Source organism: Condylura cristata, unplaced genomic scaffold, assembly GCF_000260355.1.
Source record: "Condylura cristata isolate star-nosed mole 26May11 unplaced genomic scaffold, ConCri1.0 scaffold00013, whole genome shotgun sequence".
Classification (NCBI taxonomy): Eukaryota; Metazoa; Chordata; class Mammalia; order Eulipotyphla; family Talpidae; genus Condylura; species Condylura cristata.
This window is the reverse complement of record NW_004567114.1, coordinates 30,458,127-30,484,769: the sequence shown is the minus strand read 5'-3', so window position 1 is coordinate 30,484,769 and position 26,643 is coordinate 30,458,127. Positions and strand designations below refer to the sequence as shown.

General features: G+C 42.2%; 1 protein-coding gene across 1 annotated transcript in view; it reads left to right on the top strand.

Moving 5' to 3' along the window:
- Positions 1-26,643, top strand: part of PRKCH (protein kinase C, eta) — a 199,480-nt gene that overhangs the window by 134,956 nt on the left and 37,881 nt on the right. Inside the window, exon 10 of the mRNA XM_004681808.2 lies at positions 8,650-8,804. Within this exon, the coding sequence (XP_004681865.1) occupies positions 8,650-8,804 (155 nt within the window). The remainder of the gene's footprint in view (positions 1-8,649; positions 8,805-26,643) is intronic.

The following is a 26,643-nucleotide window of genomic DNA, read 5'->3' as shown; positions in this document are numbered from 1 at the left end:
AGCAGTGTACTTCATTGATCTGCCTGTTCTGCTCCCCACTCTGTCTCTGGTGAAGCCTCTCGCCACCCCTGAGCCTCTGGCCTGTACCCCAGTTCTGTATGCACAAATAAATAAATCTTTTAAAAAAAATTGCATTAACTGGTGGGAAAGCAAATTTGCCCAGCCAGTATGGAAAGATGTATGAAGGACCCTTAAAACACTAAAAAATGGATCGACTGTGTGATCCAGCAATTCCACTACTCAGAATCTATCCAGCAGACATAAAAACACTACTAACATGAAAGGAACCTGCATGCTTATGTTTATTGTAGCACTATTTTCAATAACCAAGTAAGGAAAAACCTAAATGCCCCAAAACAAATGAATGGATCAAAAAGATCTGGTATGCATACACCATGGACTATTACTCTGCAATCAAAACAGATAAAACTCATGGCATTTGCAGCAACATGGGTGGAGCTAAGCAAAATAAGTCAGAAGTAAAAAGAAAAATATTGAATGGTTTACCTTATAGGTGAAACTTACAAAAACCAAAAAAGGGCCTGGGAAAAGACAAAACTTGTTAACTGATCATGGATTTAAGGCAAACAGCAAAGGAGGGAGCAGGAAAGGAGTCAGGATGGAGAGGGAAGAACACAAGAGACTATGGTGATGGTTCATGGGTGCTGTGGTGGTGAGAGAATTACAAGGACTACCCTGAAGGGAGAATAAAGATGCAAGAAAATAAAATAATTAAAAAAAGAAAACTTTTATGATTGCAAATGCACATGTGGAAACATAAACTTGTAGTCTTTGGACCCTGAAATGAAAAGGATACTTAGACATTTTTAAAAAAGAAATTGGTGTGTTTGGTTGATAGCTAGTAAGTGAAAAATGGCTTAATCAAGGTCATGGGAAAAAAAAGTGAAAGTGAAGATTCAGACATGGATGCTCTGGTGGTGGGTGTGGCCTGCACATAAACATCAGAGGAGGTGGGAAGCTAGTTTCCCGAATCATATACAGTAAACCAGTGTTCACAGAGTCACAGGGAAAGGAAAGGAAACATTCTGAGATCCCAAAGGCCTGACATGTAACCCAAGGGCAGAATTCGGTGAGGACTCCTGGGGGTCTGAAAATGGAAAGCCAGGTCATTCCTGCTCAGCTGACTCACACTCCCGACCACTTAGCTCCACCTCACTCTGTTCCTGCTTCTTTTTCCCTTTTCTGACTGTCCATTTAAGCTGTCACTACTCTGATTTAACAGACATTTTACATTCACACCACAGAGACAGCCTTAGTTCCCTAATTCTGCTAGTTTGCAACTGGGGGAAACCCAGGTGGGGATCTGGCCATGTGCACATAAAGGAAGAACAAGAAATGGAGTCTCGGTGTGATAGATCTTTAATAAAATTAGTGTGCATAGAGAAAGAAGAAAAGACATTCCTACTAATGGTTTCTCAAACTTCTGACGTTACCTATCTCTTTATAGGCAAATGCCTAGCCAAATAGGGTCAGTGAAAAGTAGGGCCATGGAGCCCTAAAAGCTTGCCAAAAACCTAAGTCACTTTCTGGCAGGAAATAGAAAGGAAGGGGAAAAGGGGATAGAAAGCCTGGGACAAAAGCAGAGATGCCAAAGTACTAATCAAAAACATAACTACCATTGACTCTACCAAAGACAGCCTTCCTATGGGTCTTTCACCCATGCCTCTTCCTGGTCTCTCTGCATGTCTTTCCTCCATGTGTCTCCCGTGGGTCCCCTTCCAGTGGTACCAGGGTATAAACTGGGGCTGCAGAGCAAGACAAAGGCAGCCCCACTTTGTGTTATGTAGTCTGCTCAACTCCACCTCTAGTTCCTGCACGCTTCCAATTCAGGAAGTCCTGTCTGTGGTACTCTGGGACTTGTAGTTCAAGGCAGCAGCACGGGGGGCCGGGAGCCAGTTCCCTGGGCTGTGGCCACCCATCCCTCTGATGGAGATGTGTCTGGAACAAAGCCTGTTTCCTCATTTCCAGATCATAGCATAGCCTGAATGAAAGCATCTCTATCTCAGTTCCAGATTTCTGAGTCCAACTTGCTGTGTAGGGAGATCCAGTCTTTACATATTGTGCCTGGCAAGGCATTTCTCAAAGGAAGTGCTCACCTGAGCTGAACAGCACCTCAAGAGAGTCTCCACGCTGCCCCTGTGGGAGCTCATCCCAGCCCAGCTGAGCTCCCTAGGCAATCACCACCCCCAGGGCTGAGGCCACCTTGCCACTTGGCATCACACTTTCATGATCCAGATGTTTTGTGTCTAACTTTCCCTTACACGACTAATTGCCCATCAGTTTTAACTCCAAAGAACAATCTTACCAGGGCTGTAGGGAATGCACATTGCTTATACCAGGGCCTCTATCAGGTAAGGGGTTTTCTTACCCCTGTTGTTTTGGGGAAGTAGAAGCTCTACACTCATAGCCAGGGAAGATTTGGACCAGGCTGCAGGGGTCAGAGGAGTCCAAGAGGCAATGACAGGAATTCTATTATTAGCTAGGCCCCAGTTCTGGGCTTCCCTCTCCTGTAACTCACACCAGCGGTGGGTGTGGGAAAAAGGGATTTTTGAGTTGCTTTTATTTCCCTAGTTGTTCCTCACCCTGTGCTAATGACTTGCATTTGTGGCTGGTTGAATCAGGGACCAAAGAGAGGAACAAGGCAGAAAGGGCTGGGAAACTGAAACTAAGCTAAACTGGTCTCCCCTGGACCTCAGGTTTGCTGCCGTGCAGGTCAGGGCAAAATTTACCTTGGAGGAGCCACAGGCCCAAGGGAAAGCTGAGCAGGTGTCCAGGCTCAGTTTCCAGGAAATGAGACTTTAGAACAGCTGGAAAGGCCATCTATCTATATGGCTTACCTATAGGAAGTGTCCCATAGCTGCCCAGGGTGGGAGTGGGAAGCTCTTCCCTGCCCCAGAATGATTCAGGGCAACCTTATGCCATCATGTGCACCTCCCTAAATGTGGGGACCCCAACTAAGGCTTCCTGTCATTGCTTCCCAGTCAGATTGTGGAACATGACGGTGTCTATCACGTCATCAACGAGACTATGTCTTCAGTGGCCCAGATGGTTAGCGGAGTTGTAGGTGGGAGGAACTTCATATATGGGTCTCTGCTCTGTAAAGGGCATTGGGTAAAAGTGAAGGTTTCCTCCAGATTGGTGGAATTCCTCCTGTAGGGGTAAACTTTAGCAGGGATGGATTTGTCTTTGTAGTTACTGTTGTTTTATTACATGTGGCAGTTTCTCACACTTGCTTAAGACAGTCGCCACTGCTGCCCAGCACTTAAGTCTGTAGTTCTAGTACAGACCAATAGTGAGTGATGGCGTGAAGTTATAGGACCAAGACCCTGCAGTTCTCAGTAGTGGGGGTGGGGGACACCCCCAGCTTTTGTTTGTTCTGTCAGCACTTGGGTGGAAAATAGTAGTGTGTGTTACAGTGATGCCCCAGCTCAGCAGCTTCAGCACTCAGGACTGTCTCCCTGTGCGGTCACTCGCCTTGCCTCACCCCTGCCACTTCATTCATTGTCCTGTCACCCCTCCATCCTCATTCCAGCCTGTCTGCTGCTTTCTTAGCCTTCGAGACTAGGGACTCAACTGGCCTAGAAGTTTTCATAAAGCCCCACCCCAGCCTGTAGGCTGCTTAGGGATCCCTGCTCTGTGATCGAATATCCCCTCCGTGCCCCTCCACAGCACTTAAGTGCATGGGGTGATGTGTTCTAGCTTGGAGAGAGCAGGTGTGAGGATCACTCATGCCACTGCCGTTGGCCCCACCCAGGGCCTGGCGTCGTCTGTGCTCAGTAAACATTCATTCTTGTTGAGAACCCAAGAGGGAGTTGATGAGAGAGCCTATAGATGATCCCTGAAACCTCAGCTCCAAAAGCTGCATTCCAGAAGTCAGATCCTTCACTCCCAGCAGGACTCTGGGGCACAGACTTGTAGCCAATTGAGTTTTGGATGTCATTCCAACAAGCCAGATGGCCTGGTTCCTTGAAGCATCAGAAAGACATTTAAAGAAGCAGGTGGTTACTTACTAGTGGGCAGCAAGGGATCTGAAGGCTTCTCTGCCTGTAGCTGCCTCTGAACCCACCCTGCTGAATACATGTAGTCTGTGCCGGCCTCTAAGCTCTGCACTGTTCCAGTGTCCCAGCTTTTAGATGAAAATTAGAAAAATATGTAGGAAACACCTGTGACATCAGGTTATTTCCAACTATAAAAGTAGTGTCTTTCACCGTAGAAACTCCCAGACACACCTAAAAGGATAAAGAGGGGTCAGTGTCACTCCAGGATCTGCAGCCAAAAGCTGACCTGTCACGCCACGGGTAGTCTCTCTGTCTCCCTTGCATGCACATCTGTACCTTTGGCAGTGATGGACATCGCCGTGCATATTCATGCTTACCAGCTCTTTTTTTTTTTTTAAATGTGAGGTGTACAGCTTTGTACTTCAACATCTGCATCTACTATGTACCAGACACAAAGTCTAGTTTCCATCCACTACCATGCGTTTGACCCCTTTTACCTGTCCAATCTTCTTGCCACAGTTCCCCCTTCCCGGCAACCTCCATTCTTTTTTATTTGTATTTTATTTTTTAAATTTTTATCTTTTTATTTCCATACAGTGTATGCTTTATCCACTCATGTATGGCCCCCAAGGAGTGGCCCACAGCTCCCCCATGCACATCACCATAGTCCCTTGTGCTCTTCCCACTGCTACAAGCCCTTTTCTCCCTCCCCTCACCCCACAGAGAATGTCTCTGGATTATAGTAAGCTCCACTCTATTGTCAGAATCTAAAGGTTTGTTTTTGCATTATTGTACATTTGCTTTTTTAATCTTCTACATAAGTACAAAGCCATCCAGTAATTGTCTTTTTCTGAGCATTGATTGAGCATAATCCCTTCTAGGTTCATCCAGGTCATTAGAAATGACAATATTTCTTTTTTTTTTTAATAGCTGATTTGTGTTCCATTATGTACATATATATTCATCAGTGACCACAGGTTGTTTCCAGATATGACCACCATGAAAAATAATGCATTGAACCACACGGCAGGGGGTATGTGTGTCCACATGTATATGTGCCTATATTTCTCTTTGAATTGGTATTTACACATTCTTCAGATAAATACCCAGAAATGCAACATACCTAATTACACATTTATAGTCTTATTTTTTTCACTGAAAACAGTCACAGTCACTATCAGAAACCTTTGAGCTCTTTCTAGAAGCCTCACCTGAACTTACGCTTAATGAAGTTATTGCGGATGATGAGTTCTCACTCCCCATCCCACTCCCATCTAATGAGCAGATCAGTTCTGCTAAAAGGAGGGGATTTTTGTCATATATCTCTTCCTCTGCAAAAGAAATCGTAGAGAAATTGCTGCCAAACTCTAACTGCCTCTGCAACTTTAAAACATGCTGAGCAGAAGTAGATGTAAACAAATTGTTTCCCCACAGCAGAAACGTTTTGCTGTGGATAAACATGCTTTTCTATATTTCCACCTTTGACAGTGTAATAGTGCTCATTACCTCTCCTGTTTGCTTCTGGAATCATGTCATCAGTGCCGGGCCACAGTACAGGAGGTTAAAAATGAGCTCTGAATGGAAAGAAACCTTGTTTTGAGAGTCATAAACCTTGTGACTTCCTGGCGGTGCATCCAAGGAGCTCCACTCCCCACCACTCCATCATCTGAGAGTAGGCTTGCAGGCTGGGGGTGGGGCCCAGAAAGAGGAGAATGTGGGGCGCTAGGAGGAATTTAATCCAGGGTTGGCTTTTCTGATTTGAGATATGAGGCTAATGGGCTGGTTAGGGGAATTAGAAATGGAAGAAATTTCCCTAATAATGCCCTCACCTTTTGATGCCTACAGCCTTAGAAACTTGCCAGGTAAACTTGTTTCAAAGGCCTAAGGAATAGCTACTTACCTACTGGCCTAGTTGCAGTAATCAGGTATTTAAAACTTTTGGAATTGGTGTAACTGCTGGTCACATTCGTGATGTGAACTGGTCAGTTAACAGAAACCTATAAGGCTGACCTACTTGCAAGGTGTGGTTCACTGTTTGAGTCTTCTTTGCTCCCCATCCATGGCCACCCCCTACCTCTCAATGAACACAGCCTTGACTAAACAACTGTTGTGCAGACAGATGCAGCTAGAAGATGTGTCCCTGCCACATACAGGCCCTCTGCCCTGTCCCACCACTGCTCACCTGTTCATCGCCTGAGCCCTTCCCAGTAGGAAGATACAGGTCACTGTCACCATCACATGCAAACGAAGGCCTGGAGGTTTCTGTTGGATTATATTGGCCACGCAGAAGAACTGTATGCTGGTTGTTCAATTCTGTGTATGTGAATCCTGTATGTGAATTCCCTGTTCATTCAATTCTTGTTTCTCATTAGTAGAGAGACATTTCAGACACAGGGAATTGCACCCTCCCCCCCTTCTAATTAAGGTCTTACTTAAAAGCAGGTCATCGCTCATATTGTATTCTGATTAAGCTAGCGATAAATTGGGAAGTAAACAAGAACACCCGTGATCCCTGCCCATTGTTGAGCAGTAAACCCCTGGTACCACTAGGAGCAAAGCTGGTAGCACTGAAAGCCACAAATAAAGGGGTTCTGCATGTGCATGTCCTTTGTGGACTGTAAAAAGCCACCTCCTTCCAAGGTGGCCTCCAAGCCTCCTGCTCCACGAAAGCCCTGCAAGTGCCTGCTCAGAGACCTCCTCTGAGCCCCAGGCAGGGACCCGTTGTCATTGCTTTCTTCACTGCCCTTCACAGAATTTGTAAATTTTCTGTTGTTGATGACTTCATAAAACACTATGTGTCTCCCACACTCCACCTCCACAGCCTGTTTAATGCCTGTTCGGCTTCCTGTTAGGTTCCCAGCCCTAATTCAGCACCTGGCTAAACGAGGACTAAGTGAACTTCATGGGAGGGAGTAAGGAAGTCATACTGTCAGTTTTGAAAACATCACTTTCTAAAAAAAAAAAAGTAAATAAATTTTACAATTTACAAACCTATATATATTTGGGGGTGTACCTATATAAACCTAACCTGCCATCAACATTTTAGTGCCCTTCCCATTATCGGGTTGATGCCCTCTCCTCTTCCCATCCCCCACTCATGCTACCCCTTCTGGAAACCACTACATCTGTCATAGAATCCGTGAGTTCTTTTTGTTGTGATTTGTTTATTTTCTTTAGTGGTTTATACTCCACCTATGAAATAAACCATCTGATCATTGTCTTTCACTTTCCGCCATCTCTCTCTTAACATAATCACCTGCAATTTCATTTATTTACATTATCACCAGCAAGGTTGTATCTGTTGTTAATAGCTGAGCAGTCCCCACTGACCGCCTATCACCTCTTCTTTCTCTGCTCACTTGCCCGTGGACAGTAGCTTGCTTCCATGCCTTACCTGTGGTGAATAATACTGCTGTGAGCATGGAGGGGGCTACATATTTTTGAATCAATTTTTATTTTTCCTTTGATAAGGACCCAGGAGAGATGTTGCTAGATAATATTTTTAGATTTCTAAGGAATTTCAGTACCATTTTCCTTAGAGGCTGCACCCATTTATGTCTCCAACAACAGTGAATGAGGGTTCCTTTTTTACCACCCTCGCCTACATATATTATTTACAGCCTTTTTGATATAGGTCATTCTTACAAATGTGAAGTGATGTCTTATTGTGGTTTTGATATGCATTTCTCATATAAGAGGAGAAGGTGAACATTTTTTTTTTCCATGTTAACCATCTCTGTCACTTCTTTGGAGACGTGTTTAATCAAACCTTCTGTCCATCTTTTGGTTGGGTTCCTTGCTTTTTTACTGTTGGGTTGTATGAATTCTGTATATTTTTTAGCTATTTAGGGCATTATTGAAGAGACGTCAGTTTTTAACTGAGATTTATACATTTCTTTCATTCTGTAGTTTCAATCTGCACAGCCCGTTATGCTGACCACTTGCATAGTACTCAGTACGGAGTGAGAGTAATGTAAGAGTTCATTTCACCTGCTGTGTGGTGAGATCCTTCAGGTTGGATATGGCAACTAACTTGCCTGTACATTCACACTCCTGCCTCAAGGATATTCTGCAGATGGAATTTCTGATGTCCAAAGTATTCTGGCTGTCACCAGACTTCTGTTTGGCGGATTTCCTTTTTCTGAGATTGTTTTCTGCCAGGTGTGAGGTCTGAAGCACATCTAGATGTCCCTTCTGTGCTTAGCCTGAATATTCCAGACAAAAACATGTACCTTTGGACTTCACCTGCTCTCTTCCAGTTTATAAAGCCTTGTGATTTGAAGAAGGATGACATCATGGTTTTCTAATGTTGAACATCAAAAAAAAAAAAGTGTTAAGTTCAAACTTACATAGTGTTTCCTGCACAGAGCTAGAACTAGAACCAAAGACTTCTCATGTAGAAATTCAAGGCTGTGTGGGATTACTTAAAAGAGACCCAAGTATTATTCCCCTCTCCCCATCCCAGAGATCTAACCCCCATGCCCATCCTGGCTTGCTGTCACAATGTCTCACTGTCATCCTCTCGACAAATCCTGATCCCCGTGTGATCAGCAAAGGTGATATAAGATACTGATGGAATGCTGTGCCGATTGCTACATCACAATAGCTCCTCTCTTGTGTGTGTATCCAGGATCGACTGTTTTTTGTTATGGAGTTTGTGAATGGAGGTGACTTGATGTTTCACATTCAGAAGTCTCGTCGTTTCGATGAAGCACGTGCTCGCTTCTATGCTGCAGAAATCATCTCAGCACTCATGTTCCTCCACGAGAAAGGAATAATCTATAGGTGAGTTTTGGTTGCTGGAAACTCCTCTCATAATCCATCCCCCAATCACTCTCCTGGCTTAGTGCCTCCTTAGTTGCTCACAATGGTCAGTTGAAATAGTTTTGAAATTCAATTCACAAAGGTCTGAGTGTCCACTAGCACAAATGAATAACAGGGATTAACCTTGCCTGCAAACTGTTGCTTGCCCTGTGTGTTCTTGAGAAGCTCCGAAGAAGCTATTCAGAAAGGCCATCAGCCAGATTTGCTAAGGGCCTGTTAACAGCCAGACTGTGCACTGCTGCGGAATAAGAGCATGAGCAGTAGGAAATGTGCAGGGTTGGTTCCAGCGGTGAGGTCTGTTATGATCAGGAGATTGATCCCTTGAGCTGAAACCAAGGGTCCCTGGGAGGGGATGCAATGATAAATCACATCAGCTCATCGACAGTCCACCTCTTTGCTTCTGCTCTGGTAACTGCAGCCCCTTATGACTGAGAGAAGGATGGGGTGATAGAGGAGGCTGGCCAGGCATGATACAGAAATGCCTTCTAGTTCATGCTCAGCTAAGAGCCCTAAAGCGGCAACCAGGTATAGCCATTTGGATAAGAATGCAGCTGTGAGGTAGAGAAGAGGAGTAGAGGGCCAGGAGCTGGGACCACCGGCAGCCACACTCATTTGCCCAAAAGTAACCAGGAATAATCTCTGCTCTTTCTGAAGTCTCAGACCTGCCACTGGGCACTCTAGATACCTGTGTTGTGAGCTTTTTTGACCAGGCTCTCTGATATTCTGATGGCTCTACTACATAATTTTTCCTGTCTTAGCTTTCTGCCCAAAGCTGGACTAGAAGCACTTGCTGTCACAATCTCTAGGAGAGGAAGGAGTCAGGGGTCCTTCCTGGTGGTGGTGTCACACTCAAAATGTGATGGCAGCAAGAGCAGAACAGCATCGGTTCCAGCCCAGCCCCTTCCTCCGCTGCTCTCTTTATCCTCCTAATGATATTATTCTATAACAATAATACTGTTCATGTCACAGAAAATCCTCATCTAACATCATCATTATCAATAGGTTCTTAAGAATGTGACTTTCAAATTGCATATAATGAAACTAGGTTCTCAAATAATATCATTTATTCAGTGTCATGGGAATTTTTTTTCCCTTATCAACGTTACAACTTGAACAAAAAGGCATTCCTCAAGGACCTGCGGTATTGTGATGAATGACTGAGTCTCAGACTTAATAACCAGTCTGCTAAATGTCGGGAAGCCAAAATCAAACTGTGGTTTTCGCCACACTTGCCCGTGTGGGGTATGACTGTCTTCCCATATGCATGTAGCCTTTGTCTTGAAATATGGGTCCTGGAACATGGTGCCATTGCTGATGAACCACCGTCCGCTCATATCTTGAGAAGTGTTATTTCAATTCTTGGTGTCCATGGTTCATTTCTGAGAATTTAATTTGTTCTTCAGCTTGAATCTTATGTGCAGGCTCTAACTGATAAGGTTGAGTTTGAAAGGAACACATTTAATTAGGGTAGATTAAAATGCTACTTTTATCCTGTGGATTTATTTCACAAGATAATTTAGTTCCACTAGGGGTTCTGGCCTGAAAGCAATTCTTATGGATAAGCCTTTGAAAGCCAAGTCCTTGGAATTCGTGTACAGCAAAGGGCATATTTGGGTCATGGAGGGTGTGAGTTTGGTCCAAAGAGCACAGTGAGGAAGTTGGGAGCTCCGACAGCCTCATTTATCATACCTGCCCTGGGATGGCCTTGCTCCAGCTAAATGATCTCCAGGTGATGCCTCTGATCTATTCAGAGTTGTTAATTTGTTACTTTTCCAGGGAGGTGCTTCCTTTACAGCAAGTTATGAAGATGGTACCATCTACAGGTTATTGTCTAGCAGTATGAAAGAAGGCAGAGTCTTAGGCCACCTCAGGCCTAAGACTCCTTCCTCTCTTATCCCACTACACTGTGTGAAAGAAGATGGGCCAATTACAGTTACCAGCTTTTTCCGCCTGTGTCTGACCGTAGTTCTCAGATGTATTCACTTGCATTTCTTGGCAACTCAGAAGCCCAGTTCCTAGGAGATACAGCAAGGAAGGCTCTGCCCCTTTGCCTTTGCTTGGAAGGTCTGGAGCCTGCCATGGTCCAGAGACCAAGGGCTGGGAAGTAAGCCGTCAATGAGTTGCTTTGCTAAGGGGAAAAAAGACTATTCATTCTTTTGTCCTGGACTTGTTGGCTGATGGGAAGCCCAGATAGTGCTCATGAATAATTTACATGGACATTGACTTTTCTCCACAGTCAAGTCCCACAGAAAAGCTAGGGAGATAAAAGGGCATGCATGCTATTTACCTGCCCACCAGCAGCAAGGCACTGGTTCCTTCATGTTTCATTAGATGTACTAGAGAGAATTCAGCTATCATTGACATTTCAACCCCAACCTTCTAAAGCCAGCTGGTGCACATTGGATTTGCTCTTTTTGACAAAGTTTGGAATCCATCTAAAATATGTTAGAGCAAAATCATTTATAGAAGAGCACAGTTGAAATGTCTCTTCTTTTACCGTGTCACTTTTGAACACACAGTCCATTTCAGCACAGATTTTTTCTAACTCATACTTTGTGCCATATGCGGCTCTTGACCTGCTGAGTCCTTGGGTGCGTGCTAATCAATCATTACTGCCGACGTTCCAAGCATGAACTGCAGTGTTTTTGCTCTCCCGTTTTAAGTTGATGGCCAAACCTCTAGTTTTCATACCCTTATTAGCACATTGTTTCCAAAGTCACCTTTGATTTCTCCTCAATTGGTGAGAACAATATTGACCTACTTTAACTTTTTTTAAATCTAGAATTTAAATCTAGAATTTGGGAAGAGTAGTAATGTCCCTCTAAGATGAAATTGTCTCTGAACACAACTGTCCAATCTACTTGAATATTCCTATCTCTAATAACACTGATTCTTGATTCTCAAGAGTTTTATAAAGTGCCATTAGGTGCCTTGTGGGCTGCAGATATCAGTTATCTGAGCAGGGCTTTGCTGGGGGAGGCCATCTCTGTGAGCATTGCTGCCGTGTCCAAAAGTCCAGAAGTCACCTGCGCCCAATTCAGTTTTGTCTGTTGGGTCAGTGGTGGTGAGCACATGCTTGAATTAATTACTCTCTAATGTCTACCTTTCCCCTTATGAATATTGTCTATCATTTCCTGAGATCTTTTTTACTCTGAAGTATTTATTATAGTACAGCAGACTTTCAGAGTCGCCATATGTCTTGCATTTGAGCCTGGAATTTGGGACTAGTTACTTCACTTATATTGGAATATGATTTCATATTTGTTATTCTACTCATTAGTGAGAAAAATCTTCCTGTTAGATAAAGGCAAAAGTCAAATTCGGAGTTCTGTTTCCCTCTGCCATCATTCCACCTGCTCTAAGAAGTAGTGATGCTTTTTCTTAACCCATTGCTGCAAAGGCAGCTTGAAGTTGTAATTTGTTAGTTTTATATAATCCTGGTTTCTTCAGGATGTACTAGGAATTGTCATTGTTAGTAACTTTCACATCATATTTCAATTGTGAGTCCACATCAGATTTCAATCCTGAGTCCTTACCCAGGATCTTTACTGAAAATCAGAACCTTTCATTCTTTTTCTTGACTATCCTTTTCGTAGCCTGACATAGATCGTTTTGCCAAATGGTGGCTGATCTCATGTTTGCTCTGCAGCTGGCACTGGAAAGTGATCCTCACCTCAGCTGCCTAAGATCCTTTTTTTCAGGAACATGATTGAGAGCTTAAACACTTTTTAGCCCACTAGAATAACCTGACATTTCCCCAGATGAAACTCCTTGGCCACTTTCTCCTTCCTGGCAAAGCCTTCAGAGATACTGAACAGATGTTTATTGAACATCTACTTTCTGCCAAGAATATGGTACAGGAATGAACAAAAACAAAGATGTCCCTTTGTAAAGGAGAAAACATCAATGAAGAGATCCTACGCATGGAAACTCACAGCTGTGGCCAATGTGAGGTAGAGGAGGAATGTGATACAATGAATGAGAATCTAACACAGTGATTCAGTTTCATGAAGGAAAGGTGGAAAATTTCCCTAAAGTAGTGACTCTTAAACTGATGTAACTAGTGCAAAGGGAAAAAAAGTGCTTTCAAGACAGACAGGACAGCCAATGCAGGTGTCTAGTAGTGGGAGTGGTGTTCAAAGACTTGACTTGACAGTGTAGTTAGAATCTAGGAGACCTGTCTTCTTGTAATTGGCATGGAACATGGAGTCTGAGATGCAGGTTAAAGCAGACTTTCTAGTGGAGGTGACATTTCAGCTAGTGTGGAAACTTTAAAGCTGAATGAAAATAAGGAGGGTATTTAGGTAAGGGACAAGTTTGAAAAAAAGCTGAAAAATATGAAAATTCATAGTGAATGTGTAGGTGGGTAGAGTGTAAAACTACAACAATTTTTGGAGTACTAGAATGTAAATTTTGAGGTTATGGTAGAGCTAGAACTAGAAAATTTGGCAGAAATGAAACTATGAACAGCTTAGCATTCTTGGGGTGTTTGAATTCTCTTATGTAGTTTGACACCATCACCTGTCATAAGAAATATAAAATGACAGTGACTTAAGCCATATAGAAATGAATTCTGTAAACTGTCTTGAGGTAGGCAATCCAGCTCTGCTGCAAAAGTTCCAAAGAGTCATATGAACTCAGATTTAAGGTCACCTCATAGTGTAAAATGGCTGCTGCAGCTCCAGGAGTCCTCTGTATTCCAGTTCCAGGCAGTAAGAAAGGGAAAAGAGAGGGCTCCTACTTAAGTCAGCTCCCTTTAAGGAGCTCCTGAAATCCTGAAAGGAGGCTACCAGGAAATTGGCCACAATTTGGTTACATAGCTGCACCTAACTTCAGTGAAAGCTAGGAAAGTTACCAGGGAATGGTTCAGCTGAAGGTCAAGGTTTTCTTATTAAGGAAAAGGGGGGTTATTTGGTTAAATGGTTATTTGATGGGAAATTCAGTTTCAAGCATAAAACTCCATGCCAGGGAGTTTGGGCATCTGTAGAAAATAAAGGTAAGTCTTGAAAGAATTGTCAGCATGTTGCATGGTGTGAGTGAATTAATATTTTGTATTTATTTGGGGGAGGAATCTGTGGACATATGGCTGACAGGTGGAGGTTCAATCTGTGGCTTTTACATGCTCTGGGTAAGAAGATAATAAGTACCCAAACTAAGATAGTGGTGGTAGTGCTGAAGAGAAAGGTAGATGTTGACTAATAGAAAGTAGCACGTGTAACAGACAGCACCTAGTGACTGTGGACCCAGGGAGTTGGCCAGGTATCTAGTTAGGAGTTGAATGTGTGATGGCACCATTAGCTAGGAGAGAGCCCATACCTAGGAAACAATCTAGGCAGGAGAGGAAGATGCTGAGATTCAGAAACAGCATGTCAGGTACCTGAGACACATGCCAGGGCAACAGTGATGCTCAGTGGGCAGGAGAATATGAGTCTGACGCCCAGTAAAGAGATGGACTGTAATAACATACTTGGATGTCATTAGAACATAGTTATTAGCTCAGACCATGGAACTCGATGAGATCACTTAACACAAGTGTCTTAATTGGAGCACTGAGCCAAGGGCAGAATGGGCAGAGAGCCAGTTCTGTTATAAATCTGCCTTTATTTGACTTTGGGGTTAAAGAAAAAAAAATTGATACACTGCATTATTTAGAGTAAGTGTCCCAAAAATGTAATCATATTAAGTACAGTACTGTAAGAGTATAGAATGATCATTTTTTAACACTTTAAAATTTTTATATATCTGTTTACATTATTGTTCATTTTAAAACAATATTTATTTTCCCCCTCCCCCACTTCAACCACCCTCTCATCACCACAGTCCCTCACATTCATCCCTCCTTCCGATTCCTCTCTCTCTCCCTCCCCTAAAAGATATCTCTGGTTTATAATTGTCTGTTTTTGGTGTGTGTTTTGTATTGTAATAACAATATACTCCCCCCACCCCATGTCTTATTGGGTTCTCATAAATTCCTTCTAGTAAGTGAAACCATTCTATATTTTTCTTTTCCTTCTGACTTATTTCACTAAGCATGATCCCTTCCAGCTTCATCCATATTGCTGCAAATGGCATGAGTTTATCTTTTTTGATTGCTGAGTAGTATTCCACTGTATATGTAGACCATATCTTCTTGATCCAGTCATCTAGTTTGGTACATTTGGGCTGTTTCCAGAATTTACCTATTGTAAGTAGAGCCGCAGTAAACATAGGGGTGCACGTATCCTTTTGAATTAACGTTTTTGTGTCCTTTGGGTAGATCCCTAGGAGTGGAACTGCTGGGTCATATGGTAGCTCCATATGACCATTTTTAGCAGTCGGAGGAATATATATAGATTTCTCTGAATGGTCATTTATTTTAAGATAAGTATGAATGGCAGGAGAAGAGATCTGGGCACCGGATCCAGCCCTGCTCCATGTTGGGCAGGGTGTGGGCCCAAGCACTGATTCCCCAGGCCTGCTTGCCCAGCTGCACAACTGGGGCATAGTTGCCACAGTTACCCTGTAGGGTGCTGGTGACCCTCAAATCACAGAGGTGACAGTGTAAAAACCCTTTGAAACATGCCATGTAAGAGTGTAAGAGATTGCTGTTTGTTGTACATTGTCGGATGATTGGGTTTTCTTTGTAACCTTGGCTTATGCTTAAACTATTCTCAAGGTATGTCCTCTGAGTAGAGAATTTTTCATAGAAACTGGAGTTTTAGCTTATAAATTCAGCCCTCTGAATACTAGTCTTTTCATGGAAAATTAAATCAGATCATGTTTTCCTTTCAAATCAGATCATTTTCTTTGCATTTTAGCAATACCTTGCAATACTGTGTAATTAATGTACTTAGTGTGTGTTTATCTTAAATTCCTACAAAATCCAAGTACACTGATTGTAAAACTTGAAGTTTTCTCCAGTGTTTGGGGGGGAAGTCAGATGCCATTTTGAATTTACCTTTTCTGGAATTGAAGCACATTTTTGAGTATCAGCTGAAGGAAATATTCAAGAACCTATTATATCCTTAGAGAATAAGTAGCAGACTTCATAATAGAAGGAAATTTCAGGCTTGGAACACTTAGTTTTTCTGTTCTTCATTTATTAAATCAGAGTACCGATTCTTATCAGTGTTTGACCTTTTGTGTCAACAAAGGTGGTGGTTATTTGGGAATAATTGATGAATGTGGCACTGGATTTCACTGGCTAATAAAATCAGACCACCACTTTTGCTCTTTTCACACCAAATTGATGAAGCAAACTATTGCTTCATTGTAATTAAGCACAGTCTTGGATATATTTGCTAAGCAATAAAAAATATATATATACAGTCAGTTGACCTTTGGGTATTAAAGAAACACTGCCCACTGTAACAAATGATTTACTTGTATAGTTCAACAAATGCTTATGAAATACCTACTCAGTGCAAAGCTTCATGTCAGGTATCACTTCTATAGATAAGAAAATTTGAGGCTTTGAGAAGTATAATAATTTGTTCCAGGGTACACACTATCTAGTAGAACTCTACATTTCCACCTCAGTGTTAAGTGCTGAGTTCCTTCTACTTATAGACCTTTGCACAAACACTTCCCTTTGCTTGGCACACTTTCCCCTAACTTCTAACTATTCCACACAGCCTCAGTTTAATCTAACTTCTGCTAATCCACTCAGCCTCAATTTAATTGTCACCTTCTCTGGAAAAATTTGCCTGATACCCCCTAGCCCCATAAAAAAAAAATAAAAAGCACCCAAATTTACAAATGTAGAGATATAATTGACTTTGTTAAATGATTCATGAATTGGCATCCCATCTAGATACAGCAAGGGTTTATACAAAAGCTGTCTATTTATAGACTGAAAGAAGGTAGGACAAGGTTCTATGCAAAAGGAGAGATTTCGAGTAAATTTACCTTCCTTTAGGGGAAGGCAGGGGGCTCTTGTCCTGACTTGGAAACTTCTGGGTGATCAGTTTAAGATGACACTTTGGGGAAAGTTTGAAGCTGCCATAAGATTAATTATTAAGTCTGAGTGGGAGCCCAGCATGAAACATCCCATTTGGGGCCTGTTCTTTCTATTTTGTAACATCCTCTAGTTTCTTTGCCCACCCTCTCTGCTCTTATGGCATCCGGTAAGGCCCTTCACTTGGCATATTCTGGCCCTCCATATGTGGGCTGTATCATAGGCAAGGCCCAGAACATTATCCTTGTCCAAACTCTGATTTTCTCATAATTCAGGATTTTTAAAATAAATGAGCCATTTTGTTAATGGACAGCCAAGGGATACTCAGGGACCCTAAATTTGTAAGGGGTATACTCTAAAAATGGTTCTTCTATCCGAATGTAGGAAGGCAAAGGAAGCAGACTCTTAGGCTGGAAGATTTTTTTTATTAACTGATATGTACACAGAGGGAAGAAAGAATATTCCTAATGAAACTCTGAAAATTATCCATCTCCTCATGGGCAAATAACCAGCCAAACAGGCTCTGCCTGAAGCTGGGTTTCTGATACTTGAAAGCTTGTGATGACTCTATGGTACCTTCTGGAGGGGAACTCAAGAAAGGGGTTAGGTAGGTGCCAGAGAGCTGGAAACAAAGGAGAGGAAGTTTAAAGTCAAAGTACAAATCAGGGTAATAGCTGTCTCTCCACCAAGGACAGGCACAGCTCTCCACATGATCTCACCCAGGTGTCTCTCCAAGAACCTCTCCAAATGTGTCTATGTGTCTCTCCTCCATGTGTCTCCTCCAACTCGCCTTCACAGCAGGAAGTCAAGTCAGGCCATAGAAGCAAGAGTGACCCTCCTGCCTCCTGGGCTACATGGATCCACTTGGTCATTCAGCCCTGTCCCTACTCCCCTACTAGCTCTCCAGTTTAGGTAGTCCAGTTCATGGCATCCTGGGACTTGTGATCCAAGGCAGCTGCATGTAAGTTGGGGTGGGAATAGTCGCCCCTCCTCTTCATGAAGGTGTATCTGTAACATTTTGAGTATTTTCTCTAGCCTGCTGAAAAGGGTGTTGGAGCATCCATGAAAGTGTTTCATGTAGTAGATCTGATGCTTCAAGGATTCTTAAAGTTTAGATTTTCATTTTAATGATAATGTAAACTTCCATCTGCTAAAAAGACAACAGTTTCTTCCTTAAGTCTCTTAATACTTTCTTCCTGTAACTTTCAAATGAAAGATATTTCATAGGGAAAGACTTGTCTCCCAGTGTTTCTTCAAATGTTCTTTTAAGAAAAGCTGTACAGCACCTGGGTTACAGAAGCCTGGGTGCTTTGGGAATGGTTCTTATACCACATTTCTTACAGCACATTTCTGAACTTAGTGAGGTTCACAGAATTTGTGGAAAATTAAAGCTATATACATTTTTTACTTTATGGCGATGTTATTTTCTCTCAGGCTACAGTTGATCTGTCATATTCAGAGGGTCTCATAAATAATCTATTCCAATTTTTATAACTTCCTTAAGCTTATTTATCATGTATGTCTTACACATGTGATGGTGGTAGAAAGCCAGAAACCTCACTTTTCTATCAAGTGTTAAGTAATTGAATAACATGTACATCCTAAAGTTATTAAGGTGTTTCTCTTCAATCCAGGCTGTACAAAAATATTCTTCTAATAAAAGTGTGTGTGTGTAAGGGGGGGTTTCATTGGATGTATAGTCACTAGTGAGGGCAGTGGTTTTTCTCCTATATTTTTATTTCTTAGATAAAATTTATTATCTAATTACAAAAGTAATACATAGAGGCTGTTGAACTTTAAAACATAAGAAGCGAGGTGAAATCCCCGTAACTGAAAGATAATTTTTCTTTGCATGCACTTCTATAATATATTTACTTTTAAAAAAGAAACAAAATTGACATTTTGCATGTGTGTGTGTGTGTGTGTGTATGTATGTGTATGTGTATCTCCTGACCATTTTTTCACTTAATACATCATTACTATCTTCCAAGATTATAAAAATCTTTTACATGACCTTTTTTTAACCTCACATTTATGGGAGGGTGGGAAGAAGGAATATCATTTACATTCTACTCTCCTGGTATATATCAGTTCTACAAGACAGTGCCATCAATGGTAGTTACTATATTAGCCAATAAATCCTCAGAGCAAATACAGCTTAAAATGAAGATCTGTAACTTTCCTCCAACTCTTCATATTTGCTCTATCAACAATCTGTGGCAACCATTTTTCTATGCTTTGTATGTATGAGTTCACTTTTTTTTCTTTTTTAATTCCATATATAAATTATATCATGCAGTTTTTATTTCCTTTCTCTGTGTCTGAAAACCCAAAGATAAGTCCATGCATGTGTGTTCAAATAATTTACAACAAAGAAACCAAGAATATACAATGGATAGTGTAGGGAAAGTGTATTCTTTTTAATCAATGCTAGAAAAACTGGCAGTAAATGTTAGAAAAATGAAACTAGGCAGGCAAGCACCCCTGTACTCCGGAGAAGGGCATCACAGAGGGCCCGGGCTCCAGAGGTGTGTGCACTGTGCCCCCACTGGAAGGTAGTGGTGTACTGTGTGACCTCTCCTTTCTCCTTACCCACCCTTGACACTGCTTCTCCCATCTCCAGAACACCCATCCAGTTTACTGTTTCCCGAACAGATTCAGTGTTCCACTGTAGCCTCTTCACCACTTGGGGCCTCTGCACCTATGTGTGTGTGGCCTCTCTGTGCACCTGTGTGTGTGTGTGTAAGAATTGGGTAAGGCGCTCCTGCATGACTGCCTGGAGACAATAGCCCACATCACGAGGCTGCCAGGGTGCCTAGGTAGCTGTTGACTGATTGTGCAGCCATGGTCTGAGGTGGTCTGGGAATAGCTGGGAAATTGCACCAAGCACCTGCACAGGAAGTCCTCCCTGTAGATGTGGCCAACATGTCCCCTCCAGTTACCCAGAAATTTGATTACCCTTTGTCTCCCCTGGATCCTGCTCCCATAAAGTTGATTACACTTTGTCTTCCCTGGGCCCTGCTTTCCCTGCCATTGCCACATAATCAATCATGCTTGTTCATCAGTGCTGATACAATACCTTGCAACCTGCTCTACAACTTGTCCCTCAGCGTGTCCCTGGGGACATGATGACACGTCCCAACTACCAGATTCCATAATACTCCTGGTACTTGCCTCAAAATATACCTTCCCGGTGACTCACTGATAAAATTCCAGAGATGCAGAGTTGGGAACAGATTCAAAAGTATAAAATAACTCTTTTTTGTCACAGCATGACAAACCTGCCGAGCAGTCATTCTTATTATGCTCCAAGCAAAGAGAAACTGCTTTGCTTCACCTTTACACTTCTTGAGCTACTGAAAATTGTACCTTTGTATTGAACCAAACCCTACTGTACACTGGTTTGTCTGTTCTCTGGTTTTAGACACCCTTAAGAAATAGTCTGAAAAATACAAATCTACTAGTAAGCTTTCATATATTTGAAGGCAGTTTGGATCTTCACATCTCATTTGCCTACCAGAGAAGGTAATACTATGAGCATGTTGTTCATTCTGGTTATCTTTTTTGCAATCACTGATTCCTGAGCAATTATGAGTCACCCATGTAACTTTTCATTCTAGATTCCTGGCTTGATATCCAGCTGACCTGTTACATTCTACCCTTGTAAAATTAGAAGTGTCCTTACTTGTTGATGGCCAACTAAATTAACATGATATGTGTTGTTAGTAGCTTATGTTAGCTCTTCCAAATAAGACTTTGACTATAATCTCATTTTGTTGTTGCTGAATCAGAAATAGCAAGGGCAGTGGGAAGTTAGATCTCGGTGTAATATCAAAATAGGGAGTCCAGAGTTTCATATTGTGTGCATCTCAGAGGAGTGTAATCTGTGCCTAAATTTCCAAGTATAGTTTCAGACTCTGTGTGCACATGAAAAAAGGTAGCCCAGGGCTCCAGAACCAGGGGTCACTATTCACTGTCCACACTGAAAAAGTAGAAGTTTGTCTCCCTAATCCTTCAGTGACTTGCTGCAAGATGAATTGCCAAAATGAGAGACAGGATGCACGTGGGGTTAGGGAGAAAGACTTGAAGACCTGCTGTTAGAGGGACATGTAGAACCCCAGGTTAGATATTCCCTCTCAAGATTGTAAATACTAGGCTGATGTTAAGACAACCGTTGGACTATTGCATAATAGTGTGAAAATGGGGCAGTTTTGACTTATTAAGAGCAAGGTTTTGAATCAAACTTGAATTGAAACTTTTTTCCATAGTGTACTAGCGCTGTGATACTGGATTAACTTTTTAATTTCTCTGTGTTGATTTCCTAACCTACAACTTGGGGATAGTAATGCTCCTTGTTCTGTGGGGGCTATGGTGGAAATTCATGTGAATTGTTTATAATAGTGACTGGCTTTAGTTAATGCTCCGTACACATTAACAGTAATAAAGCATTAACAATAATAAATTTTCCTTGGAAAATTGATCCAAGGAAGAAACCTGAACAATTCATTTACAAGGTAGACAGATTCAATGAAAATGTGGTTGAGTGAATGATGGTATTCCCGTTCTGTGGGGTACTATGAAACTATTGAAAGAATGAATGAGTTAGACTTACATTTATTGTCCTAGGTGGTCAAAAAGTAGCAAAAGTCCCCTGTACTTAGCTGTGTGTGGAGGGAAACCTAGGAAAGAGGTGAAGAAAACACAGTTTGGGATGGGGTGGATAGTTATGAAGTTTTCATTATATATAATTATATTGTGTCACTGATTGTGCTAAGAATGTGTTGCTTTTGTAAATTTTGAAAACAGATTTTTAAAAGTGAACTGAACATGGCAGATGAGAAATCAGGAAGGCATGAGAAAAAGTTGTCAGAAAGGGAAGAGATATTACCAGGTGCTGAAGGAAGAGCCAAGAAACCCGCCCTTTTCTCTCCTTTGTTATGGGTTTATTTGGGCTCAGTATTGAGAACTTTGCTTGTCTTACTCATTTTCATCTAGTATCCCTCAGTTTCTGGCACAAAATATAGCAACATCTTTTTTTCCTCATCATTTCTGTTATATTTCTAGCAGCTCAGCTAATGCTTGTCTGGATATTGGGAAAGATGTGATATGAAGATGGGTATAATCAGGGTATTGCTTATTAACTAACTAAATTAGTTGCTTTTTTTTTTTAAAGATTTATTTATTCATACAGAACTGGGGTACAGGCCAGAGGCTCAGGGGCGGTGAGAGGCTTCACCAGAGACAGAGTGGGGAGCAGAACAGGCAGATCGACGAAGTACACTGCTGAGGGGAGCAGCGGGCGGGTCAGGAGAGGTCTGGCTCGCCATGTGGTCTCCTCCGGGGCAGGCGGCAGGCGGGAATCGAACTCATGCGGAAGTGGCTTCAGATTCTCAGTGCTGTGCTTTAACCCGCTGCGCCACCAGGGAGGGCCAAAATTAGTTGCTTTTTAATTGAAGATCAGTGTTATTGTAACTTAATAAATTAGTCAATGTATATACATTCTGATAAAGGAAAATGTGCATCTATTCTAAGATCACAGCCTAATTACATCTTCCTTGTCCCTCTTTGTCTCCAGTTTCCCAATTCCTGTTTCTCATGGCAACTAATTACCTTTCCTTGTGTGTTCTTCCAGAAATGGTGTTTGCATCTATAAGCTCTGTGTTGGAATGTGTCCCCTACTGAAAAACAAATGGTGATAGAGGATACCCTTGAAAAACAGAAGTTTCCCCTCTGTCTTTAGAAAGACAAGCTCTAAACTCCTCTAAAAAGATAGTTAAACCTCTTGTGAGAAAGGTCTGTGGGTGTGGGTTCAAGCTGCAAGGAATTCTGCTCTTGTTGGAAAGACTGTACAGTTCTGTTCAGCTCCCACAACCAGTTTATAAAAGTTTATTGCAACGACGTAGCTACAAAGAGAAATTTATTTCTAGCCCAACACATAGAGAAGTTGCATCAGCCCTTATGTGGAACTGAAGGCGCAGTGAACACGTCCACCTTGGCAGAAAGTACCTGCTGCTGTGCACGAGCCTTCTGGCTTCCCAGGAGCTGGCACCCCCTTCTCTGCAGGGCTCTGGTACACGACCACTGCCCCCCTCCTTGGAGGAGAGGAGCCTGTCCTCTGAGAACAGCCCACATCTTGCACAGTAAGCAAGAAAGGGGCATTATTTCTCAGTTTAAGCCTGACAGTGAGAAGTGCCCCTCCCAGGTTTACCCTGTGAGAATTTTATCACTCTTTTAAAAAAGAAATGGGAGCAATAGAGGAAGGCAGGTGACAGTGAGTCATGAAATTCACTCTTTAGAACATGTCCTGTCAAGAGCTCTTCCTCAAGTATCCGTGACTTTTGTGCTCATTCTGGAAGGAAGGAAGTCTCTTTTCTTATTTCAAACTTCTACATTAAAGGATAGAATGGAGAAAATTACATTGTAGCCAGAGGAGGGAATAGGATTTTGGCCTAAAGGACAGCAAAGGTTTGTTTTCTCATCTGTGACAGACAGGTTCAAACCTGTCATAAGCAGTAACAGAGCTCCTTATTACTGATTTATACAAGTGGTGGTGATGTCCCCTCTCATCCCAACCCCACCCCCCCTCTAAAATCTGGTTGAGTAATTCAGAAAGTTAAAAAAATAACTAAAGCAATAAATGAGAAAAGTTAGCCCAGGTCCGCTCCAGATGCCAGGAAGGTACACACAGACTGGAAGAATCTGTGAGGTCTTTGTTTATTGCTCCCTATGCAAATATTCAGCCATGCTCAGGGGAGCTGAGTGCAGTGTCTGTTCAGCTGCCATTTAAGAAATAGGACTCTGTTCTCCACAGCTTATTCCTTGGGGTTTCAGAATATAAAATATGAAGTGTGTATAATCGCAGTTCCCAGCATTTCTTGGCATTTCAGCTTTGGCAGCAAAAATGGGAAAACTGAAGTTTTTATGGCCTGGAAGACTGAGTGTAATTTTTGTGCTAAGACTCTGTCCAAGGAAGTGAGTGTGTTAAAAAGCACTTTGCTCCAGACCCGAAAGGGTCTGCTGTGCTTTGTTTGATTGGCTGCAGTTCTTGTATACATTTATATTCTGCTTTTATAAGAAGAAAGAGCTCAAATGGAGGGTTAACTGTGCAGAACATTTTCATAATTTTTCCCTTGATGCATAATTGAAGAAGTATAGCCTGTATCACATTTATCTGTGAAGAGTTAACTTCAAAACTGATAACTAATCAGTGAAGCTCAAGATACTTACTTTCTAAGATTCAAGTCTTAACAAACAAACAAACAAAAACTCATTAACGAGTCTGAAATGAGAAGAATTCAATAAAGAACAAACACTTTTAACAGATGAGGGATTTCAAGAAATTGCTCAAACTTGGATAAGCTTAGATTCATTTATGTGAAGTGTAGGTTAGACTCATGTCTTAGTTTGTTCATAGAAGTCCCTCTTTGCTCCTGGTCCCTTTCCCAGAGTCCCATTTGGGACAGAATTCACAGTCACCCTACAAAGAGGTGTCTGTTCTGTTGCTACTTTCCTGTAAAGTGGTGGAACTTAAGGAAAAATGGTATTTTTGCAAAGTTGGGACTGGTTGCCTTCTGTAGGAAGTGAATTCTCCCAGTATTTTCTTTTTGTGGACTGTTCTTCCCTAGTCTTTGGATTGAAAATTTAGTTATTAAATCATTAATTTTTTTCTTCAGCATTAGTCACTATCATAATTTCAAAGGCATAATAGTGAAAATTGCCTTTCCCCCAAGTCCCATATTTTATTTCCTTTTCATGGCACATGAATATATTTACACAAGAGTTAAATTTTAGTCCTAAATTTATGGGACCACGTTCATCTATTTATCCTTGTATTCACTCGTTTATTCAGGCAACAAATACTCCTGAAATGTCCTTTGTACCTGAAGATGTAATAGTGACATTGGCCAGGGCAACACAGGAAGCATGTATCTTAATGTCAACATGTAAGGAAGTAAAAGTGCCAGTTGTAAAAATTACTTGGAATTAATTTCCAGGTTTAGTTTCACTCCACAGGCTGAAGAAAGTGGAGGTGACTCTCTTTCCTCCTTGTCTCACCTCTCTCCCCAGTCTTCAGTTGTCCACAGCATTTTACCTGGCAGCTCAAAGTCAAATACCTTCAGAATGGGGACTAAGGAAAACACTCCAATTCTGGATTTGGACCAAATGGATTTCCCAGGTGTAAGCAACATACACGCGCACAGACACCAGTGTATATGTGAAGTTGAAAGCAAACACACAAGGAGCCTGAGGCCAGACCAGCAGGAGGGGCCCACAGGTGACCTGGTCACCAGTTCACTTCCTCAGAGTCCCCAGGTGCTCAAACACCAAATCAGCCATCGGGCCTGGTTTAATCTTCCTTTTCAGATCCCTTGCAGGATCTCTCAGAGAAAATGAGGGCACTGTTAGAATTTTACAGCCACAGTGAGTTTTCCACCTCACTTTGGAAACAGTGAGCCAGCTCTCCACAGTTTGGATGACAGAAGACTGCACTACGGAAATCTGCTGGAAAATCTGAGTGTTTAGAGAAATGTCAGGAGTATGGGCTTTCGTCATGGAATTTCTACACACTGCTGGCATGCTCCAGTGGTCGGCAGGAGACACATCACCGCCCTGTGGCTTCAGGCCTCCAGCCTCAAATCAGTGCAGCTGTGGCCATGTTCCAGCTGCAGCTGGGAGCTGTGGGGGAAGTGGCAGCACTGTCCACACTAGCCAGAGGAGGCCCCTCAAAGGGAGTAACCCCCACTCCCCAAAACCAAGTGTGAATTCCCTGAGTCTTTCTTGAAAGCTCATCTTCCATTCTCCCCTCCACTCTCTCAGGATTCTCTTCAGTGCAGAGTGAGTCTCCTAGAGAAGCAGATGCATTTCTTTCCCAAGACTTCCAGGAAGGATGGCAGAGGCCACTGGTCATGGCGCTGTCTCTCTGATATGAGACTGAGAAAGCAAAATAAGAAAACTTCAGAAGGGGGCGCCATGATGGACTCTTCTTCACTGTGGAAGTGATTCTTTCCACACAGATCGTTTATTGACATAGCGTGGTCCTGCTGGAGTAAGAAAGTTCTGTAGGCAGAGATGTACACAGCCACTTATAAGACACTTATTGGTGTCTTCAAGTGAAATAATATAGACTCTGTTTTCTCTGAAAGTAAATCTATATGCATATGTGAAATTTCCCCATAAATATTGCTTTCCCTTTGGATTCCCCAGTCTTTAACATCAAAATCAACAAGCGGAGCTTATACTGATACCCGCCATATTTCCCTTATTCCAGCAAAGCACAAGGTGCAGATGGCTGGCTTGAGAAAAATGTGAGTACTGGCAGCTAGTGATATCTTGGTCACTGGTTTTAAGGACTTCCCTATTTCAGAAACACTGAAGTTGAGGGAACAGGCACAGATCTTAGAATCATAGAAATAAAATGTTGGAGTTCTGTTTTCCAGAGAGCAAACAGAGTCTAGCATGGTGCTAGAGGGTGGCCAGGTACATGGTGTTTTTAAGACTATCCCAGAGATAGCGAAAGCAGAAGCCCAGATACTTGGAAAAATGGGCAGTCAACTAGGTTTGAATGTTCTGCCCTGTTTTATGTTTTAATCAGACTCCGGTAGGAGGAGATAATATAAGAGTAGACAGTATGTACAGACACCCACACTTCCCTGGGTGTCAGAAAAGCAAAGTTAAGTCTGCCCCTCCCCTTTTCCATCTGGAGAGATTTGAGCTCCTTGTCAGTTTTTTACTAGCAACTGGGGACTCTGGTTCCTGAGAAAAATGAACTGAAAATCCCAGTATTACCAGGGTAAAGATGAAAAATGCTGACAAGGTAGTTGAGTTATCTTGCAACTGAGGTCCTATGTTATAAATGGTCTTGGG